Here is a 23,490-nt window from a genome sequence, read left to right as displayed (position 1 = left end):
CTTTGATTAAAGGTCCAGTCTAAGGTGGGAAGGCCCTTGTAAGTGTTGTTGGCCCCGAAGGCTGTGAAGATCGCTGAACGACTCTCCTGGATTTACCTATCACATGGCACAAAACAGGTACCATTGACTAACAGCTTGCCAGGTTGCGGAGCGAAGCCTGACTGAAGTGAGGTCAGAGGAGAAACAAGCAGCTTGACTAGCTGTGGAAAGTCTGACCAAGTTAGTCAGTGAAGAGGTTGGGAGCACATTGGTTGCTACCCTCGAAGTTTCCCCAACCGCTGTGAAGTCCATGCTCTATGTGATAGTGTTGACAAAGGACTTATTTGTGTAATGGAAAACAAATTTGTTATGCACTGTGATGGTGATGTTTTGCTTATTTAACAAATACATGGTATGAGACTTTGAGTAAATATGTAATAACAGGAGGGAAATGTTAGGATTATTATGTATATATTATTCCATATTTTCTCTTTTATTGCATAGAGTTAATTTTAAAGCATATACTCAGTACTTCACTATCAGTTTGGGTTGCTGTATGTGTATTCAACCTAAGGACGTCTGGAATGCGGGAATGAAGAACTTCACACCAGGACAGGAGACAGCATTCAAGGATTAGTGATCAAAGGATGTCTTCTGTGTTAATGACTATTGTATTTGTGATGCCACAACGCTGCTATTTCTCCGCCTCCTTTTGTGACCATTTGTTAGCGAACTCCATGAAAAGACAAGAAATGTGAATGTGTGTCAGAGTGGGCCAGAGGATTGTGACCAGCACACATCTCTTGCTCATCTCTCCTTGTACAAGTAAAGGTCTTGTTTTCTCATTTTAATGTCTGTCTCCACATTTGTGCAGTTTAAAAATGTCATAGATGGTGTTTAAACCTGACACAAAACAACAAATCAAACATCACCATTCGCTTTGTGAGCACAAAGTAGAAATCATAAGCTGTGTTAAAATGTTCAAAAAAAAAAAACTGAAGGGCACATGAGTATATGTCAATGAACAACTCACAAAGAGAAATGCTGACATTGCACGACATGCAAGAATCTTGACGAGGGAGAAGCGCTTTCAAGACACCTGGAGTGACAAGAAGACTGAATAGATCACCAGAACAAGCTAAAGACCATTAGAGTAGGAGTCACCAACTCCGGTTCCCGAGGGCACCTATCCAAGCATGTTTTGGATATTTCCCTCTTCCAACACACCAGATTCATATTATGAACTCATCAACCAGCTCTGCAGAAACCCGATAACGACCCTGATCGTTTGAATTAGGCATGTTGGAGGAGGAAAACACCCAAAACATGCCGGATAGGTGCCCTCAAGGACCGGCGTTGGTGACCCCTGCATAGAGACTTCACAGATCTTGATCAATGAAAATGAAATGAAGATTACGGTAAAGAAACAGTGTTTGATGTAAATATCATATTCCTTTCTTGTTGAGATAGAGCTGTGTATGTGGGTGTGTCACAAAGGTAGAGTGATTGCTTAATCAATGTCACCTGTGTTGCTGAAATGTTTGCTTGTTGGTACAGGAAGAGAGGAGGCAGGGTGCTGTTATTTTCTGTTGACCGCTAGATTGACGCTATATTGACACTATATTGATTTTAGATTACCACCATATTGTCCCAACCTGCAAGTTCACCTTCAGTAATTCTACATAAGAAAGTATAGTATTGAAGAGTCAAATAAACACCTACAAACTGCAGTAAAGGCCTCAAGTTTCCATCTTGGAATCAGCGTGTCGGACAGAGCCCCGTCTTCTTATCTTAGTGACTAAATTTGGTTTGGATAGTCACATCAATTGTCAACAGAAACTCAAGCTTCATAGCCAACACCTCTGATGTTTTGTTGGATTTGTGCACCCAATGGACCACTTAGCCACTATGGATGACCGTGAGTAAATTTGAATGAAGTGACGGAGCGCAGCGCTACTCATGGTATGTGTTATTCATCTGTGATGTTTCTAATTGCCTGGACACAGTTGATGCTGAGCACACCTACATATTGGATATACATGGACGCTGTGGCCGTTTGATGTTATTCTTGTGGAAAAGTGGATCGCTTGTTTGTGCACATTACTCACGTAAAGTGGAAGTTGATGATACTCAAGTCTGAACCAGAGTGTGAACTGTGACTTGCTTTCTGGACTGCTGAGGTGCATATTTTGCTTGATGTCAATATGAGTGGATCAAAAGCTGGGTCAAGTGCGAATCAATCTAAGCTTGGTTCAAACACAAATGAAACTAATGAAAACAATGAAAGTGTCAAGAGAAAAATCATTCTCACTGAATAGGCCTTATTGTGTAAAATGGAAAGACTTCAAAAGGAACGGCAAACAAGAGTAAATAAGATGAAAGGTGTCATTATTGCTTTGAAGGAGCTTATGGGCGATGATGACAATGGTTTTCAAGTGCAAAAACAACTGGACGTTTTAATCTTATTGCATGGTGAGGCAATTTCACTACATGGGTCACTGATGGAACTTGTACCTGAACAGGAAAAGGATAAACAACAAATGTGGTTTTCAAGTATCAACACATACAACCAAGGATTCATCGAAGATGTGAAATGCTGGCTCTCTGAAATAAAGAGACCAATCTCAAGAAATGCAACAACTAACAATGTGGAGAAACCATCACATAATGGGCTTGAAAATTCTCAAAGCTTGCCATTACATGAGTCACGTTTTGATTGCAAACCATATGACATGAAACAGGATGACATGCCTCAAAAAACGGACCATGTGATACAGGATGATATTCAACCAAATGACAGCATTTCAAATGTTGGAAACCGAAAACATGGATCAAAACCTGGAACTTCAACAACTTCAAGCTCTTCTATTGCCTCTTCTCGTGTGAAAGCAGAGGCTCAAATAGCTGCTCTTCTCACTCGTCAAAAACTACTCAAACAAAAACAAGAGCTGGACCAGCAACAAGAGGAAATAAAGAAAAGGAAAGAGAGATTTGATCTTGAAGTGGAAATTGCAGCTGCTCAAGCTACGATGCATGTCCTAAGAACTTCAGGCAGTAGTGTGAAAGGCAGCAGATGTAAGAAACCAGATGGAATGGAATCCTATGAAGCCAGAGGGGCTTACGCTGCTCTTAATCCTGAGGTTGATTCATTTGTCCCTGGTGGGCAAAGTCAGTATGACAGTCGAATCACATCAAAGTCTCATCTACCACAGACTAACACAAAGAAAACCACTGATGGTGTTGCAACTCAGATAGACCATCAGAGGTTGCCTCAATATCCGATGGCTCCTACTGTGAACATTTCAACATCCCAGTATGCAGTCAACCCACGTGCTCAGGTGCCAGTCACTGATGACTCTAACAACTTGGTATCCATCATGGCAAGGCAAAACGAAATCTCGGCTCTGTTGGCACAGCAACACAGCATCTCTCATTTGCCCAAAAGAGAGATCCAGGTGTTTGATGGAGATCCTCTGCATTATCATTCCTTTATGACAGCCTTTGAGCACAATGTAGAAGAAAGGACAGATGATGCAGGAGACTGTCTGCACTTTCTAGTACAGTATACAAGAGGAGAACCACGAGCACTTGTTCGGAGCTGTCAACAAATGCCTGCAGACAGAGGATATCAATGAGCTAAAGCTTTGTTAGAAGAACATTTTGGGAATGAGCAAAAAATTGCTTCAGCCTATCTGGACAAGGCACACTCATGGCCTGTGGTTAAGGCAGAAGATATCAAATCACTCCAAGCATATAGTCTCTTTTTAAAAGGATGCTGCAATGCAATGGATGACATACAATACATGTCTGAGCTTAACATGCCTTCAAGCATGCTGATGGTGATTAAGAAGTTGCCATATGAACTGAGAGATAAGTGGAGGTCAGTAGCTTGTGATATTCAAGAGACTCGTCAACAAAGAGCTACTTTTTCTGACATCGTCAATTTCATTGAGCGGCAAGTAAAGATCGCAGCAGATCCTGTATTTGGCAACATACAGGACACGCCAACAAGAATGCAAAATAAAGATAGCAGCAAAAGTAACTATCAGCATCGTATACAAAATCAAGAAAGCACCTTTGCTACTACAGTAGCTTCAGTTGATGAAAAGGCTGATGTGAAGAAAGAAGGAGTCTTCCTGGACAAAAGATCCTGCCGATACTGCAAGGGTGGACATGCATTGGAACTGTGTTCTCTACTGGGAAAGAGGACGCATGTAGAAAAGATGGCTTTTCTAAAAGAGCATGGAGTCTGCTTTGGCTGTATGCGCATTGGGCACATTAGTAAGGACTGCAGGAGACGACTGTCATGCAAAACATGTGGAGCTAATCATCCAACTATTCTTCACATTCACCAAAAGAACAAGGACCAAGATAAAGACCAAGGAAATGTAGAAAATACAAATGAACCAGTGGGCAGCTCTTTGGTGGCGGTGCAAAGTAGTGGTCTCACTGGGGCCGGTGATCATGACTGCAAGCTCTCTATTGTGCCAGTCAAAGTCAAGTCTCAAAAAGGACAAAGTTAGCAGAGCAACGCGCCTTGAACCTCAAAAGTAGGTTTCAAAAACATGCTGTATTTCATGCAGATTATGCTGCTTTCATGCTCAACATGATTACTTGCGGTCATGCTGAGAAGGTGCCTGCAGATGAGGTGGCATGTAGTCCTGGCAAAATTTGGTACATCCATGGTGTGTACCATCCGCAAAAGAAGAAACTTCGAGTGGTGTTTGACTGTGCTGCATCATTTCAAGGAATGTCCTTGAACTCCCAGTTGCTGCAAGGACCTGATCTTACCAGCTCACTAATTGGAGTCATAAGCAGATTCAGGAAGGAGCCCATTGTCTTGATAGCAGATATTGAGGCCATGTACCACCAGGTGCGTGTACCACATGAAGACTGTAACCTACTAAGATTTCTCTGGTGGCCCAATGGGAACTACTCTCAACCAATGGAGGAATACAGGATGTGTGTCCATCTCTTCGGAGCAACATCTTCGCCAAGCTGTGCAAACTTTGCCTTGAGAAAATGTGCAGAAGACAACAGCCATTTGTTCAGTCTGCAAGCTGTGGACACCATTATATACAACTTCTATGTAGATGACTGTCTTGTCTCAGTACCCACTGAAGCTGAAGCGATTGCCCTCTATCGTGATCTTCGAGCCATCTGTGCCAAAGGTGGCTTTCAGCTAAAGAAGTGGATGAGCAACAGCAGAAATGTGTTGTTAGCAATCCCTGAAGAGGAGAGGGCAGTGGATGTAAAAGAAATGGATTTACTGTTTCCTATCATGAAACAAAATAGACAGGAGGGTAAACGGACTTCGATGGTCGTTGATAAATTATATATCGACGGCCAGCTATTCCGAAACCCAACCTCGACCCCTTGGCTGTTCTAACTGACAATTGGTAGAGCCGAGCATTGTGTGATTATTTGACGTAGGTATATGTATATGTATGTGTATGTATATGTGTATATATGTATATATATGTATATGTATATGTATGTATATGTATGGATAATGGGTTACGAAATAGAATATGAATTTATATTATGCATAGGCTATAAAGTAATAATAATAATAATAATAATAATATAGAAATATATTCTTAAAAAAATAAATTAATAATAATAATAATAATCTCGCTTAGGTCACCATTTACTGGTGTATTGTTATGTTGAATCCCCCACAGATTTCCTTCACACTCACTTCCCCCCACGTTTCTTCACTATTATACTTATCTACTTGCTATCTCTCTCTTTATATAAATTATATAAATTGCCTAATTACTCTTTTGCTATCCTACAATATGTTAATATTAATAAGCAGCTTATATAGATGTATACATAAGACTGAGTCTATATTGCTTGTATGCAGAAATTAGCTCTGGTCTCCTGGAATGTGTGTGGCGCTCGCTCCCAGGCAAAAAGAATAAAAATTTTAGACCATCTCTCAAAATTTAAGGCAGATATTTGTCTCCTACAAGAAACCCACTTACAAAAATCAGAAGAAAAATTATTTATAGATAAAAATTTTAGTCAAGTTTACTCTGCCTCCTATAATAGTAGACAAAGAGGTGTCTCTATACTTATACATAAGAATTTATTCTTTACTCTAAATAATATAGTAACAGATTTAGAGGGCCGATATATTATTATCCAGGTAACTATATTTAATAAAGTATATACAATTGGTAATTTATATGCCCCAAATAATGATGACCCTGATTTTTTCCATGAATTTTTCTCTCGGTTACTCGATTTAGCAACAAATTCTACTATTATTATTGGAGGTGATTTTAACACGGTCTTGAACCCGTTAATAGATCGTTCTAATAATACGATATATACAAGGCGATTACGATCCGCTAAAGTAATAGATGAGTATATGGAGGATTTTGGCCTCAGCGATGGCTGGAGACTTCAAAACCCAACTAAGAAGGAATTTACTTTCTTCTCTGCTGTGCACCGATCATTCTCAAGAATTGATTTTTTCCTTACAAATAATTCTATTGTTGATAAAACTGCTATAAAAATACATTCTATAATTATAAGTGATCATGCACCAGTCTCCCTCACTCTACAAATTGACTCTACCTTTAAACCTCCCCCGATATGGCGTTTTAACATCTCATTACTGAAAGACGTAGAGTTTGATAAAATTATTAGAAGGGAGTGGGCAGATTTTTTGGAAATAAATGACTCTCCAAATATATCTCCATCTCTTCTCTGGGAAGCAGGGAAAGCGGTAATTAGAGGGAAAATTATATCATATTCAACTTATAAAAAGAAACAGGATCAAAAATTAGAAAAATACCTGGAAGATAAAATTAAACAACTAACGGATGAATATGTATTAAACCCAAATAATCAAATATGGATAGAACTACAGAATATAAAAATACAGTTAGATAACATGTTATCTAAAAAGACAGAGTTTATAATACAACAGTTGAGATATAATAATTTTGAACATAATAATAAATCAGGTAAATTCCTGGCAAATCAACTTCAACGGAATCGGGAAAAATCTCTTATAACGGCTATTAAAGATATAAATGGTGAATGCACACAATCACCAGAAGAAATTAACCATATTTTTTATAACTATTATCGAAATCTATACACAGAAATTAATAGACCTAACCCTGAATATATTGAGGAATTCCTAAACAGCTTAAATATACCTCAGTTATCTATTGAACATAAAGATATTCTCGATACCCCGCTTACTATAGATGAGTTGTATCGTGCTTTAGACAGTATGCCTAATGGCAGAGCACCTGGTCCAGACGGCTTTCCGGCTATATTTTTTAAACATTTCTGGTTAATGTTTGCTCCATTATTTCTAAGAGTAGTAACTGAAATTAAAAGTAAAGGTGATATACGTCAAGATATGAATATAGCAGCAATTAAACTTTTATTAAAGCCAGAAAAAGACCCTACCCTCCCGTCAAGTTACCGACCGATATCACTAATTAATACCGATATTAAAATTATCGCTAAGGCCTTGGCATCTCGATTAGAGACGGTAATCTCGACAATTATTCATAGTGATCAAACAGGTTTTATTAAAGGTCGTCATTCTACTAATAATATTAGGAGACTCTTTAACTTGATTAGTATGTCACAGCGGCATGATAAAAAGGCAGTTGTTATTTCGCTGGATGCAGAAAAAGCATTCGATAAAGTTAACTGGTCCTTCCTCTTTGCTGTCTTAAATAAATTCGGCTTCGGGGAGTCATTCATTCAATGGGTCTCAATATTATATGATTCTCCTAAAGCTACAGTTACTACTAATGGGATTACATCACAGAGTTTTACTTTACAAAGGGGAACAAGACAAGGGTGCCCAATTTCTCCTTTATTATTTGCTATATTTATTGAGCCGCTTGCATTAGCTATACGTCAGGATAGACGGATCCAAGGAATCCACTCCGGGACAATAGAACATAAAATTAATCTATATGCCGATGATATATTACTCTATTTAGAAGAACCTGCTATTTCGCTAGGGGAAGCATTTAAATTAATAACTAAATTCTCTCACTTATCAGATTACTCTATTAACTGGACAAAATCAACATTATTACCTATTACAGAAAATTCATGGAATCCTACAAGTCAGGATCCACACTACTCCTTTCCTACAGGTAATTTAAAATACTTAGGTGTTAAAATTTCACCTAAGTTAACTGAATTAACTTCTTTAAATTTTTCACCATTATTGGATAGTATCCGTAGTGACCTGGAACGCTGGAATAATCTTCCGATCTCTTTAATAGGACGGATAGCTACTATAAAAATGAAAGTTTTACCAAAGATTAATTATTTATTTTCAATGATTCCATTTAAACCTACGTCTAACTGGTTCCAATCGCTGGACTCTGCTATCATAAAATTCTATTGGAATAAAAAAAAAGCCAAAATTAGTCTATCTACTCTTCAGGAAAGTAAATCTAAAGGAGGTTTAGAGGCACCAAACTTTATGTACTATTATCTAGCTAATCAACTACAATATCTTGTGCTATGGACACAACCCAACAGAGATACTAACTGTTGGTTGGAATTGGAGCAGAAGGATTGTAATAATCTTAGACTGTCAGATTTACTCTTTATTACAAAATCAATAAGACGACATAATTGTTTTAAAAACCCAATGATAGCCGCCACCCTGACTGCCTGGTGGAAGGCATTAGAAATTACAAACTCCCAATTGGCGCCCTGTGGGCTCTCTCCCATTTGGCATAACCCCGACTTTCAACTTAATAATCAGTCGTTCCATTTAAGCCTATGGGAGCAGAAAGGAATTACACACCTTCATCATCTTTTCTCAGATAATAAGTTTATATCATATACAAACTTGGTCCAGAAATATGAAATAAAAAAGGGAAATTTCTTACATTATCTGCAAGTTAAAAATATGGTTAAGAAACAAATCCCAACACTTCAAGATACGCTCCAACTGCCTGTCTTAGCTAAAGATATTATAAAGCTTTCTCCAACAACAATAAAGAAAATATCAAAAATATATAAGTTATTTTTATACACAAATAAAACGTATTTACCGACTTTAAAATGGGAAAAAGACTTGTCTATAGTTCCGGAACCAGACTTTTGGACCCAAATCTGTGAAAATGTATTTAAAATGACCAAACAGACAAATTTGCAACTTATCCAATATAAGATACTTCATAGAACATATATTACACAATATATGATGAAAAAAATGGGACTCTCTGACTCCGACATTTGTCTCCAGTGCTCACAAAACACTGCCGATACTTATCTTCATGCTTTATGGTCATGTACTCCAGTGCTGCATTTCTGGACTAAAATCTTGGAAAAGCTCGCTGATATATTAAACTGTAGGCTTCCTTTATCTCCAAGACTGTGTTTACTAGGTGACTTAACAATAACTGAGCGACCATGTAAACAATCTCAATCTATATTTATAGCCCTTACTATTGCTAAAAAAATAATCCTTGTCAATTGGAAAAATAAACAATCTCTAAATATCGACCACTGGTTAAACTTACTAATAAATTATATCTCAATGGAAAAAATCTCTGCCTTAAATAAAAATCAAGTATCAAGATTTAAACAAATATGGTCTATGTACATAGAATATTTTAATCTCAATTTGGCAACTTAATCCTGCCAAGATTCTGCCTGTTAACGAGAGCCACCACATCGTTACAACTTCTGTTTTCGCTGCTCCTGTATTTGGTATTTTGTATCTGATTGTTTTTATTTTTATATAGTCAGGAACCTAGTTGCTGCTAGTGGGCTCGAGCATACCACACTATACGACACTATACTCAATAACTCCTTAAGATCTATTTCTAGTGGGCACTAAGCATCAACACTTGGTGTTACTGCATGCTAATTAGTCAATTTTCTTGACGCCGTCCCCTGTGGTCGGGCGGGGGTGGTTCTGCCCCCCCCCCCCCCCCCCCGTTGTCTGCTCGGTGGCGGTTGCGTCTTGGCCGCTCCCTGGGCCCCCTGTGGGGTGCGGTGTTGGGGTGCTTCCCCTGGTGCCCGGGGCGGTGCCGTCCCGGCGCGGTCCGCTGCTCCGTGCCCGGCGGCGCGGTTCGGGGTGGGTGGGCCTCCGGTGTGCCCCGTGGTTCCCTCTCCCCTCCCCCTTCCTCCCCCCCGTCGCCTCTCCCTCCTCGCCTCCTCCCGCCCATCCTCCTCTGCCTCCCGGTCCCTTTTCCCTTGTCGCCCTCCCTCCTCCTCTCCCCCCCCGCCTCCTGCCCTGCAGCCGCCCTTTCGCCTTCTTGTCGTCTTCTCCCCGCTTCCCCCGCCCCCCCCCCCCTTCCCTGTCTGCCCTGCGGCCCCTCCCCCTCCCTCTCCCTGGGCCTGGGGCTCCCTCCCCGGCCCGGGCGTCGGGCTCCGGGGGCCGGGCGAGGGTTTGGGGCCTGCCCCGCTCCGGTATAACTCCTGGTGCCCCGGGCGGGCCCCGGTGGCTGGTGGGCTGTCCGGTAGCCCTGCTGCGCTGGCTGTCCGCCCATTGTGGTGCCGGGTGGATGAGGTGGGGGGCGGCGGGGGGTGGGGGTGCTGGGGGGCGGGCGTGCCACCTACACCCGCCGGGTTGGGTGAGGCCCCGCTGGTCGCTCCTCTTACTCACTTCACTAGCTTGCACTATACACTTTGTAAATATACACATAGGGCACACAACACATTTCTTGGTGGGGTGGGGAAGGGTGGAAACACCGTCTTCACCCTTCAACTCCCCTCCAATTTTAATGCACCTCACGTCCAAGGGGAGGGGTGAGTTGGGGCGGGGAGCCATCAGAGGGGATGGACTGCAGTGCCTGGCAGCGCTGTGGTCCCCCCCATTTGTGTCCCTGCCCCACCACTTTGTCCCTCCATTCCCTTTTTTAATGCACCACACATATACATATTCATTTTTTGGGGGGGGATACGGGTGTGTCGGAGTAGGGGAAATTTTTTCCCTCTGCTCTGACTCACCTGCTCCCAATTTTAATGCACCACACGCACACACTTGTATATACACTGGGTGGGGCCACATTCACGGTGTAAGGGTAGAGCTCGCCAGTCGGCGAGCTGGCGGACTCAGTAACAGGGTTAGGTGTCACTTGTACTCTGGCGTGACGACCGGGGCCTCTCCCCACCGGGCTCGGTGTTCTGGTGTCCCGCCTTCTCCCCTGGTGCTTCCTCCTCTGCTTCCCCCCTCCCGCCGCGGTGCAAATCTCGCGCGGCTGGAGGTGGGGTGGGCACATCTTCCCTCTCTGCGCTGCTGCCCGGTGCCGGTTTCCGGGGGGGGGTGGGGGGTTCTCGCGGGGGGCCGGGTTCGCGGGGGGGGGGTGGCGGCCGTCGGGGGGGGGCGGCTTGTTTGGGGGGGGGGTGGAGGTATGGGTGGGTGGGGGGTTGGGTGCTGGGGGTCGGGGTGTGTTCGGGGGTTTGGGGGTCGGGGGTGGTGGGGCCTGGGTCGTGGTGGATGGCGGGTTTGGGTGGGGTGCGGGGGGGTCGTGGGGGGATGGGGGCTGGGGACCGGTGGGGCGCTGTGGGGGCCCGCTGGGCCTCGTTCTGCGGCCTTGGGCTCGGGGGTGTGGGCCGGGGCTGGGGCGGGGGTGTTCCGGGTATCTGGGTCGGCTCGCTGACCGGTGTCCGCTCGGGTGGCTTGGGGGTGGCCTTGGTGCTGCCGCGGCCTGGGGATTCCGGGGGGGGTGGGGGGGGGGGGGGGGGGTGCTCGCTTTGCTGGACCGCGGTTGACGGCTTCTCTCTTTGGTGGTGGTCCTTATGCATGCCAGATCCGTCGCACCAGCATCTACTGAAACTCAACAGAAGTACCCTCTCCCTCCCACAGCCCCTTGAATCAGTTGGTGCTGGTGTCTGTGGTTCTCACTTTTCTTTATCTATCCTTCCCTCCTTCCTCTCTTTAGTTTTTCCTCTGGTCACTTGAGATCTTAATTTATTAGAAGTATGAGGTTTCTGGGGTTGGCATAAGACTCCGGTTTTGTAACCACGCAGGAGGGGTCTTGTTGGTGCTGGACTTCACTTTGATGGATTGGATGTACTGGCTTCTATTGATCTCACTCTGCCTTATCGATCCTTCCCTCCTTCCTCTCTTTAGTTTTTCCTCTGGGCTCTTGAGATCTCGCTAAATTTGCTGGAATTTAGAGGCTTCCGGGGTTGGCGTAAGACTTTGATTTTGTAATCATGGGGAAGGCAGGAAGTGTTTGGTCGGTGCTGGATGTCACTTTGATTTACCTTTCTTTTCTCTTTATTTCTTTTTTTTCTGACCTTTTCTCTGGTCTCCTGACCATTTAAATCTCACGACTCTGGCAAGATTCTGAAGTACCTGGTTAAGGCGAAGGGTAATGGGATATTTATAAGGTTTTAGGTGAATGAATGAGTATAAATTTATACGTATTTGCACGCACGCACGCAAACGCACGCAAACGCACACACGCAAACGCACGCACGCACGCAAACGCACGCACGCAAACGCACGCACACATACACACACACAAAAAAAAAAAAAAAAAAAAAAAAAAAAAAAAAAAAAAAAAAAAAAAGGAAAAGAGCAATGATGACAAGACGTTGAATCGGTAAGACTACCGAATGAACAATTCTGAGCTCTTCAAAAGAAAAAAAAAAAAAAAAAAAAAAAAAAAAGAAATGGATTTGGACCATGGAACATTTCCTGTTGAGAGAGTACTTGGTGTGCAGTGGTGTATCCAGTCAGATGCATTCAAGTTCAAAATCTCGATCCAAGATCGACCTTTGACACGTAGAGGGATCTTGTCCGTGGTCAGTGCCATTTATGACCCACTTGGATTGCTTGCGCCAGTGGTGTTAAGGGCCAAATTAATCCTGCAGGACTTATGTAGAAAAGGCCTTGGTTGGGACGAGATCATACCCACACCCATTGCACTGGAATGGATGAATTGGCTACAGGAGCTCCACTTGCTTGAAGATTTCAAGATCAACAGAGGTTTTAAGCCTGGGGACTTTGGCACTGTAGCTTCTGCCCAACTACATCATTTTGCAGATGCAAGTGAAGTAGGTTATGGAACAGCTGCGTACCTACTTCTACGTAACACTGGTGGAAAGCTGTGTAGTATTCTCATCATGGGAAAATCCAGGGTGGCGCCCTTAAAACCAACTACCATTCCCCGATTGGAGCTAACAGCAGCAGTAATAGCAGACCACATGGATAAGTTTTGGAAAAGGGAGCTGCAGATGGAATTGCTAGACTCTGTGTTTTGGACTGACAGCACGGCAGTGCTAAAATACATCAACAACAAAACCTCCAGATTCAGGACTTTTGTGGCCAACAGGGTCTCGGAGATCCTTGGAGCATCTGAAACGACTCAGTGGAGATATGTGAACTCCTTGTCTAATCCAGCAGATGTTGCTTCCAGGGGACTTGGAGTGAAGTCATTCTTAAAGGATGAACAATGGATGTGTGGCCCACAATTCCTGAGAACAGAGGAGCAATGGCCTTCATATACATTAAGTTATGAAGAACTATCGGAGCAAGATGACCCTGAGCTTAGAAAGAGCATATTGGCCAATGCTGTTTCAGTCCAGAGTGATGACTCAGTGTCTCAATTGATTGACCGCTCCTCATCTTGGACCCACCTGAAGAGAGTGATGAGTTGGATCTTGAAGTTCAAAGATACACTTTTAAGCCTCTGGAAGACAAGGAAGAAAGTCAATGCGTTGCCATCACAATCAAACGGTGATGAGAAGAAAAAGAAAAACATTGTGAAAAGGAAGCCCTAATGTGCCAAACCTTCAATTGATGTTTTTCTCACTGTGGAAGACATACAAGAGGCAGAGTTGGAAATAATCAAACTGTGCCAAAGGAAAAGATTCCCAGAGGAGTTTTCTAGCCTCCGAAAGAATAAAAATGTGAAACGGACGAGCCACATCTATAAACTGAATCCAAAGCTTGATAATGGCATCTTGAGAGTAGGTGGAAGACTTGGAAGGGCAGCAATGCCAGAAGAGTCAAAGCATCCCATCATATTGGCAAAAGACCTGCACATTTCTGACCTTATCTTGAGGCAAGTCCACAAAGAAATTGGCCATGCTGGAAGAAGCCACATGTTGTCAAAACTACGTCAGAAATACTGGATTACTGGGGCCAGCGTGGCCATACGAAAAATCTTGGCCAAATGTGTCGTCTGTCGACGGGTTCTGGCAGTGCCAGCTAGCCAACAGATGGCAGATCTGCCACGCAACAGGATTTCTCCAGATGAACCACCATTCACCTCAGTAGGAGTTGATTGTTTCGGACCATTTGAAGTGAAACGAGGAAGATCTAAAGTGAAAAGATATGGAGTGATCTTCACCTGCTTAGCATTGAGAGCTGTGCACATTGAAGTAGCAGCGTCACTGGAAACAGATTCCTTTATCAACGCCTTGCGTCGCTTTATTGTATGAAGAGGACAAGTCAAAGAACTCTGTTCGGAAAATGGAACCAACTTTGTTGGCGCTGATCGAGAGTTAAAATGATCTCTGGAGCAACTGAATCAGTCTCGGATCCATGATGAACTCCTGCAGAAAGGAATAAAGTGGAAATTTAATCCTCCTGGTGGTTCCCATCATGGAGGGGCCTGGGAGCGATTAATTCGTTCAATCCGGAAAGTTCTCAACTCTACTTTGAGAGTGCAAACTCTGGATGACGACTGTCTCCACACTGTGCTGTGCGAAGTTGAAGCTATCATTAATAGCAGACCAATAACAAAGGCCTCCGTGAGCCGGCACCTTAACGTGGTGGAGGGGTTTGCGTGTCGCAATGATCCTAGGAGCTATGTTGTCTGGGGCTTTATGCCCCTGGCAGGGTCACCCATGGCAAACAGGTCCTAGGTGAGGGGCCAGACTAAGAACGGCTCAGAAGACCCCTATGATGATTAAAAATTTTGGAGACGCGTTTCCCTCGCCCGGACGCGGGTCACCGGGGCCCCCCTCTGGAGCCAGGCCTGGAGGCGGGGCTCGCTGGCGAGCGCCTGGTGGCCGGGCCTGCACCCATGGGGCCCGGCCGGGCACAGCCCGAAGGGGCAACGTGGGTCCCTCTTCCCACGGGCTCACCACCGGTGGGAGGGGCCAAAGGGGTCGGGTGCAGTGTGGGCTGGGTGGCGGCCAAGGGAGGAGACCTTGGCGGACCGACCCCCGGCTACAGAAGCTGGCTCTTGGGACATGGAATGTCACCTCTCTGGCAGGGAAGGAGCCCGAGCTGGTGTGCGAGGCCGAGAAGTTCCGACTAGACATAGTCGGACTCGCCTCCACACACGGCTTGGGCTCTGGTACCAGTCCTCTTGAGAGGGGTTGGACTCTCTTCCACTCTGGAGTTGCCCACGGTGTGAGGCGCAGAGCAGGTGTGGGCATACTTATTGCCCCCCGGCTCGGCGCCTGTACGTTGGGGTTTACCCCGGTGGACGAGAGGGTAGCCTCCCTCCGCCTTCGGGTGGGGGGACGGGTCCTGACTGTTGTTTGTGCATATGCACCAAACAGCAGCTCAGAGTACCCACCCTTCTTGGAGTCCGTGGAGGGTGTGCTGGAGAGCGCTCCCTCTGGGGACTCCCTCGTCCTGCTGGGGGACTTCAACGCTCACGTGGGGAATGACAGTGAGACCTGGGGGGGCGTGATTGGGAGGAACGGCCCCCCTGATCGGAACCCGAGCGGTGTTCTGTTATTGGACTTCTGTGCTCGTCACGGTTTGTCCATAACGAACACCATGTTCAAGCATAAGGGTGTCCATATGTGCACTTGGCACCAGGACACCCTAGGCCGCAGTTCGATGATCGACTTTGTAGTCGTGTCATCGGATTTGCGGCCGCATGTTTTGGACACTCGGGTGAAGAGAGGGGCGGAGCTGTCAACTGATCACCACCTGGTGGTGTGTTGGCTCCGATGGTGGGGGAAGATGCCGGTCCGACCTGGCAGACCCAAACGTATTGTGAGGGTTTGCTGGGAACGTCTGGCGGAATCCCCTGTCAGAAAGAGTTTCAATGCCCACCTCCGGCAGAGCTTCTCCCTTGTCTCGGGGGAGGTGGGGGACATTGAGTCCGAATGGACCATGTTCCGCGCCTCCATTGTTGAGGCGGCCGATCGGAGCTGTGGCCGTAAGGTGGTCGGTGCCTGTCGCGGCGGCAATCCTCGAACCCGCTGGTGGACACCAGCGGTAAAGGATGCCGTCAAGCTGAAGAAGGAGTCCTATCGGGCCTTTTTGGCCTGTCGGACTCCGGAGGCAGCTGACAGGTACCGGATGGCCAAGCGGAACGCGGCTTCGGCGGTTGCTGAGGCAAAAACTCGGACATGGGAGGAGTTCGGTGAGGCCATGGAAAACGACTTCCGGACGGCTTCGAGGAAATTCTGGTCCACCATCCGGCGTCTCAGGAGAGGAAAGCAGTGCACCATTAACACTGTGTATAGTGGCGATGGGGTGCTGCTGACCTCGACTCGGGACGTCGTGAAGCGGTGGGGGGAATACTTCGAAGACCTCCTCAATTCCACCAACACGTCTCCTTTTGAGGAAGCAGAGTCTGGGGACTCTGGGGTGGGCTCTCCTATCTCTGGGGTCGAAGTCACTGAGGTGGTTGGAAAGCTCCTCGGTGGCAGGGCCCCGGGGGTGGATGAGATCCGCCCGGAGTTCCTAAAGACTCTGGATGTTGTGGGGCTGTCGTGGTTGACACGCCTCTACAACATCGCGTGGACATCGGGGACAGTGCCTCTGGATTGGCAGGCCGGGGTGGTGGTCCCCCTTTTTAAGAAGGGGGACCGGAGGGTGTGTTCCAACTACAGAGGGATCACACTCCTCAGCCTCCCTGGTAAGGTCTATTCAGGGGTGCTGGAGAGGAGGGTCCGTCGGGAGGTCGAATCTCGGATCCAGGAGGAGCAGTGTGGTTTTCGTCCTGGCCGTGGAACAGTGGACCAGCTCTACACCCTCCGCAGGATCCTCGAGGGTGCGTGGGAGTTCGCTCAACCAGTCCACATGTGTTTTGTGGATCTGGAGAAGGCGTTCGACCGTGTCCCTCGGGGAGTTCTGTGGGGGGTGCTTCGGGAGTACGGGGTGCCGGGCCCCTTGTTACGGGCTGTTCGGTCCCTGTACGACCATTGCCAGAGTTTGGTCCGCATTGCCGGCAGTAAGTCGGATTCGTTTCCGGTGAGGGTTGGACTCCGCCAAGGTTGCCCTTTGTCACCGATTCTGTTCATAACTTTTATGGACAGAATTTCTAGGCGCAGCCGAGGAGTGGAGGGGTTCCGGTTTGGTGGCCTCAGCATTGCATCTCTGCTCTTTGCAGATGATGTGGTGCTGTTGGCTTCATCAGGCCGGGACCTTCAGCTCTCACTGGAGCGGTTCGCAGCCGAGTGTGAAGCGGCTGGGATGAGGATCAGCACCTCCAAATCCGAGACCATGGTCCTCAGTCGGAAAAGGGTGGAGTGTCGTCTTCAGGTCGGGGATGAGATCCTGCCCCAAGTGGAGGAGTTCAAGTATCTTGGGGTCTTGTTCACGAGTGAGGGTAGGATGGAGCGGGAGATCGACAGGCGGATCGGTGCAGCGTCTGCAGTGATGCGGACTCTGTATCGGTCCGTCGTGGTGAAGAAAGAGCTGAGCCAAAAGGCAAAGCTCTCGATTTACCGGTCGATCTACGTTCCAACCCTCACCTATGGTCACGAGCTGTGGGTCGTGACCGAAAGAACGAGATCCCGGATACAAGCGGCCGAAATGAGTTTCCTCCGCAGGGTGTCCGGGCTCTCCCTTAGAGATAGGGTGAGAAGCTCGGTCATCCGGGAGGGACTCAGAGTCGAGCCACTGCTCCTCCGCGTTGAGAGGAGCCAGCTGAGGTGGCTCGGGCATCTGGTTCGGATGCCTCCTGGACGCCTCCCTGGGGAGGTGTTCCGGGCATGTCCCACCGGTGGGAGGCCCCGGGGACGACCCAGGACACGCTGGAGAGACTATGTCTCTCGGCTGGCCTGGGAACGCCTTGGGATCCCACCGGAGGAGCTGGTTGAAGTGGCTGGGGAGAGGGAAGTCTGGGTTTCCCTCCTGAAGCTGCTGCCCCCGCGACCCGACCCCGGATAAGCGGAAGAAGATGGATGGATGGATGGATGGATGGATAACAAAGGCATCATCAGACCCAAATGACCTTGAGGCTCTGACTCCTAATCATCTCCTTCTTCTCAAAGGGCAGCCAACCATTCCTCCTGGTGTTTTCCAAAAAGAGGACCTATATTCTGTCCGCAGATGGAAACAAATACAGTATATCTCCGACCTCTTTTGGAAAAGATGGACAAAAGAGTACCTGCTACAACTTCAAGAGCGCCAAAAATGGAACAGAATCAAACCCAACTTTGTTCCTGGAGACATTGTGCTTATTGTGGATGACTGTGCACCCCGCAACTCATGGACCATGGGAAAAGTTGTCAAGGCTGTTCCGGATAAAGAAGGACTTGTTCGGCAAGTCAAGATCAAGACCAGGACAAGCTATCTGGACAGGCCAGTTACAAAGATTTGTCTGCTTCTAGCAGAGGACGACACCTGAAGGATGACTTGATTTGACATGACTTTGACTTTGTGACAGACATCATTCTATCTAGGCTCCGAAAGTTCTGGAACCTCTGGCCTAGGGACATTAAGACACATGACGACACGTGGAAACCTCTTCATTCAAGGACACTCCAAAAGAACTATTTTCATATTTGCTAAAAAAAAATAAAAATATATTTAAAAAAAAATGCAAAAAAAAAATGTTAATCTTGTTTGCATGTATTCTATGTCAAGTTGTTTTGTGTTATTATTGTTAGGTAATTATTATGTAATAATAATTAGGGGCCGGTATGTAGAGGCAGGGATATGTTGTCTGAGATGCCAGTAGGGGTCAGTGGTGTCTGTGTGTTTATGTATGAGTGGGCGGAGCTGTGTGTGTGGGTGTGTCACAAAGGTAGAGTGGTTGCTTAATCAATGTCACCTGTGTTGCTGAAATGTTTGCTTTTTGGTACAGGAAGAGAGGAGGCAGGGTGCTATTATTTTCTGTTGACCGCAAGATTGACGCTATATTGACACTATATTGATTTTAGATTACCACCATATTGTCCCAACCTGCAAGTTCACCTTCAGTAATTTTACATAAGAAAGTATAGTATTGAAGAGTCAAATAAACACCTACAAACTGCAGTAAAGGCCTCAAGTTTCCATCTTGGAATCAGCGTGTCGGACAGAGCACCGTCTTCTTATCTTAGTGACTAAATTTGGTTTGGATAGTCACAACAGAGATTCTTCTGACCCTTTTGCTTTTGTTCGACATTAAAAAAAAAAGAAATGTGAAAGTTTAAAGGCAGGGTCTTCCGTTTTCACTCGGGAAAATGCACTTTATAAATACAGGACGTATAGCCATGAATTCCTTCTCAATCGACACCTCTGGGCTTCTGTTAATGTGTGGTGGTGATTTTTCCTAAAGTCTGTATATTGCCATTTTGTGTTTGTTTTGTCAACAGCGGGACATTTCTGTGGACAGACAGTTGTTTGACCCTCCAGCCAATCGCAGAGCGGGGAAAAATCCCCACCACACATTAACAGAAGCCCAGAGGTGTTGATTGAGAAGGAATTCATGTCTATACATCCTGTATTTATAAAGTGCATTTTCCTGAGTGAAAACGGAAGACGCTGCCTTTAAGATTTCAGGTATTTTTAAATGTTGGGAAAAATATTTACTTTCGAAATTAGAAAGCTACAAAGAGCTATAGCATTTACTTGTTTAAGTTTCCATTTAACATTTTAAGATGTGCTGATACTTTGGGAGCTCCCTGAGCATTTTTTTTTTTTTTAATGGATTATTGTCAAAGACAAAAAATGTACACTTTGAAAAGTCTGCAAAATTTGTTCAATAATAATTACAACAAATTCAAGATTGGCATTTAAAAAAAAATTTGATGCCAATATTCACCCTGTTTTACTGAAAATGAATTTCGGCTTCAAATGTCAGTTATCGGCCTCCTTGACTACTAATAATTGGCATCGGCCCTAGAAAAAAAAACATCGGTCTGTCTCTAAAATATGCAGATAGAAATAATGACATCCAAAATAATAGAAATAATTTTTTGGATGCAGTGCAATTTCACGAAACAGCAAAACACTATCATAACCAAAATAAGCATGCAGTTTATGTATTGATAAACTGTACCACACAAAATAAGAAAAAATATCTTCATAAATGTAGAATTCTGAATATATATATACTAGATATGACTCATTATTAAATATTATTTAATAAAATAATAAAATTGTGGTTTGTGCATTATAAATTGGAGATTGGAAGCAAATTTGATCAAATAATTTGTCCATTGTGCTGTTGTACGGTAGTTTAAAAGCAGACTGAATTGACGAATGCTATGACCTTGGAATGTTTGGCAGTTAGCTCCACTCAAACATTCACAGAATGTCCATGTGTTAATGTTTGGAAGTTTTAGTTCAACCTGCAGTCTCACATTAAAAATATGTTTCTATGGAAAAATAGAGAAAAAGAAGTTTCCACATGCATGTGGAAATTTATTTTTCTGTAATGTTACACATTTATAGTGTCATTTCAACCAAATATGGTAACACGTTTAAAATAAAATAATCAAGATACTGATTAGATTGGCATTGCATTATTGCGATTGCACTATGAACGGTACTGTCTACAAATAGAACAAGTAAATGAAATGATCTTCACAAAGTAATCCGTAATAAAATAAGACAAGACTGAAAAAACACACGAGCACTCTGTACAGTTCTCCATTTGTAAGGCAAACAATGAAATTATCTTATTCGCAGTGTTGTGTCTGAATTGCTATTTGAAAGAGCTGTTAAAATGTGTTTAAAGACCCTGAACAATGAATTCAAACATTTGTTTCTAAATGCATTACACTGTATGTTTTAAGATGATTGCTGAAAAGAGCTGGAAAGACGAACTATATATGTAGGGCTACTCAATTGTGGAGCTATAGAAAACAGTTTTCTTTTCACTATCTCAAGTTTCCAGATTTTTGTGTGTGGCTAAAAGGGCATCAGCTTATATACCTAAAAAAAATGCATCTTCCCTTTGGATAGTCAGCTGGCATAGCCACCTCATGTTTAGGTGTTTAAAAAATATATACTTCCCCACCCCATGTAGATGTATTTTGATTTTGTTTTTTTTTGGGGGGGGGGGGTTTGGGAGAAGCCCTCATTTATCATGCGCATAACATATATAAATATACCAGGCAGGTAGTACTGCCATTTTTTCTAGTAAAGCACCTGGCCCCCAAATTGTCGATGTATATCACTAAAACTAGATGACTAAAAGTAGCAGTACCTCCAGCATGGTGCCGGGTGGGTGAAATGATGGAAGGTAGTGGACAACCTCCTGCACCTCATCCCGGGGTCGGTCAGAGTTCTTCCCAAAAATGACATGGTTGTCAAGAGAGCCAGGGGGCAATGAAACAAAACAGTCACATGACATGGGATCTTCTCCCATCCTAAAACAAACAAAAAAAAATTTTTTTTTAAATTCCTATACTGTAGATATAAATACCTATATAAATCTTTATTATTCTTATGAAATGACCAAAACCTATGGTTCAGAATGCAGATTCAGCCCTCTGCATTGGCATACACTTCAAATGTCATAATAGCGCCCCTAGGCATACTTACAGTATGGTGATACTGAGATGTGACACAGGATGATTTTTATTTAGTGTATTCACTGTAAAATACTGCCTTCTTAACAGTATACTGCGTGCTTGACGTGATTGAGAGTTTCGTCTTCAAAAATCAGACGCTAGAAACTCTGACTGGATTTTCTGATCTACCTGTATAAGATCTCAATCCAGATCTCAACGGCAGGTGGCAATATCGCTCTGTCTTTTTAAATTGCATCATCAGGAAGCAGTAAGGAAGTATGTTTTGTAGTTTTAAAATGTAGTAAAGTCACTAGAAAAATACATTTGTTAAAAACCTTTTTGCGTTACGGTGGCCCACCAAGGGGCCTACGTCATCCGTCATCCATCTGTCAAAACAAGCCGTGGATGCACATCGTCAGCTGAGTACATGCCTGAGCATGTTATACACTTTTTAAAATGTGAGTTTCTAGAGATTTGAATGGTGCCCAACATTTTACGATGCAATCATATCTGCAGACTGAGTGAGTATTTATGTTCGACAAACGATACGAAAACAACATGGCGACTTACCATAGCAACGTCATAAATGTCCATAAATGTACACGAACATGTCCAACCCCGTCAAACATGGTCCCATTACATCGACAAGGGGCCAGTCAAAGTATTCCGGTAAAATAGTTAGTCCATGCTAAGCTTTACATCGATAAAGCCACGTTCTCTGCAGCTGCAAACGTTACCAATTTCCATCAAACATCAATATTATTGATGCATTTGTGTTCGTAGCTTCAGTTAGCATGAGCCGATTAGCCACGTATACATATCTAACTAAAGGCCTATGCTGTATTCCTGGATGGTCGGAAGTCGGAAATATCCGAGTTGAAACTTCCCAGTTCCGACCTCAAAGCGTTCGAGGTGAAAGTAAACAACCAAAATGGCGGAGAGTGATAAATTGTTTTTTATTTTGGTCCTCAAAACTCATTTTGATCTCTATAAATTTACATTTTTGCAATTTTGCTTCATTTATAGTTGTAATCTTATTTCATAAGCATTCCATACAGTTACGTATTTGACCGTATAATTTCATGCAGGGAGATAGCAGCAATACTGTCACATACGTTGCGTTACGTGAAGTTATGTCGAATATTTATGAATGAAGAAAGCTATCTAGTTTTATACTCGAGTAAATTGTGTTTTGCCATTCAGAGTGACGTCACATTGTAGTCCGCCGGTGAAGTCGGGCTCCTTGTTTTTTTTCCGACTTCGCGAGTGGAATTCCCGACACACTTCCTGGGTTTGAACTCGGATATTTCCGACTTCCGACCATCCTCGAATGCAGCATTAAAGCCTAATTTATGCCTCCACGTTTGCTCTCGCGTCGATGAGCGCCGTCGATCACATGATCGACGCGAGCCATGAATTTTAAGTGCTGCGTCGCTCGTGGCCGGCCGACGTGCACACGTCGCCAATCCTTGGACGCACATCGATGGCGGGGCGTCGCTCGCTTCTGATTGGTCCGTTCGATGGCGTTTTTTCTTTTTTTTCTCTCTCTCTCTCTCCCCGCCCCCCGCCCAGATAGTTTCCGTGAAGGCAACTGGCGGCGCAAATCGACTTCCCTGCTCGGAGACCACGGCTGTGCATGTGGATATGTGCCTGGGACGAGAGGCGGAAAACAACAATAACAAAAAAAAAACAAAAAAAAAAAACTGTGTTCGCTAAGCGCACGGCTGTTGTGTTTTGGCGAGTTTACGGCCGACACCGGTGCAAATTGGCAATAATTAATTGCCACGGTGATGAACTTACTCTCCCCCCGGCTTTGTTTCGTGTTTCTGAATTGAATTGAACTTCCTGAATCCGTCATAAAATGCAGAGGAATCGCCACTCTGTGGCGGCCCAGCCATA

At 44.7% G+C, this 23,490-nt stretch overlaps 1 protein-coding gene across 3 annotated transcripts in view; it reads right to left on the bottom strand.

Annotated features, from left to right (window-relative positions):
* The window catches only part of scrn2 (secernin 2), a 98,826-nt gene that overhangs the window by 69,603 nt on the left and 5,733 nt on the right, over positions 1-23,490 (bottom strand). For 2 of the 3 annotated variants that reach the window (XM_077523534.1, XM_077523533.1), the window contains exon 2: positions 21,285-21,447. The exons of the other annotated variant lie outside the window; for it this stretch is intronic. In XM_077523534.1, coding sequence (XP_077379660.1) covers positions 21,285-21,446 — 162 coding nt within the window. In that variant the 5' untranslated portion in view covers position 21,447. The remainder of the gene's footprint in view (positions 1-21,284; positions 21,448-23,490) is intronic. 3 annotated transcript variants of the gene reach the window in all.

Source organism: Festucalex cinctus, chromosome 6, assembly GCF_051991245.1.
Source record: "Festucalex cinctus isolate MCC-2025b chromosome 6, RoL_Fcin_1.0, whole genome shotgun sequence".
NCBI classification, from domain to species: Eukaryota; Metazoa; Chordata; class Actinopteri; order Syngnathiformes; family Syngnathidae; genus Festucalex; species Festucalex cinctus.
The sequence above is the reverse complement of the archived record's forward strand: the minus strand, read 5'-3'. Positions and strand labels throughout refer to the sequence as shown.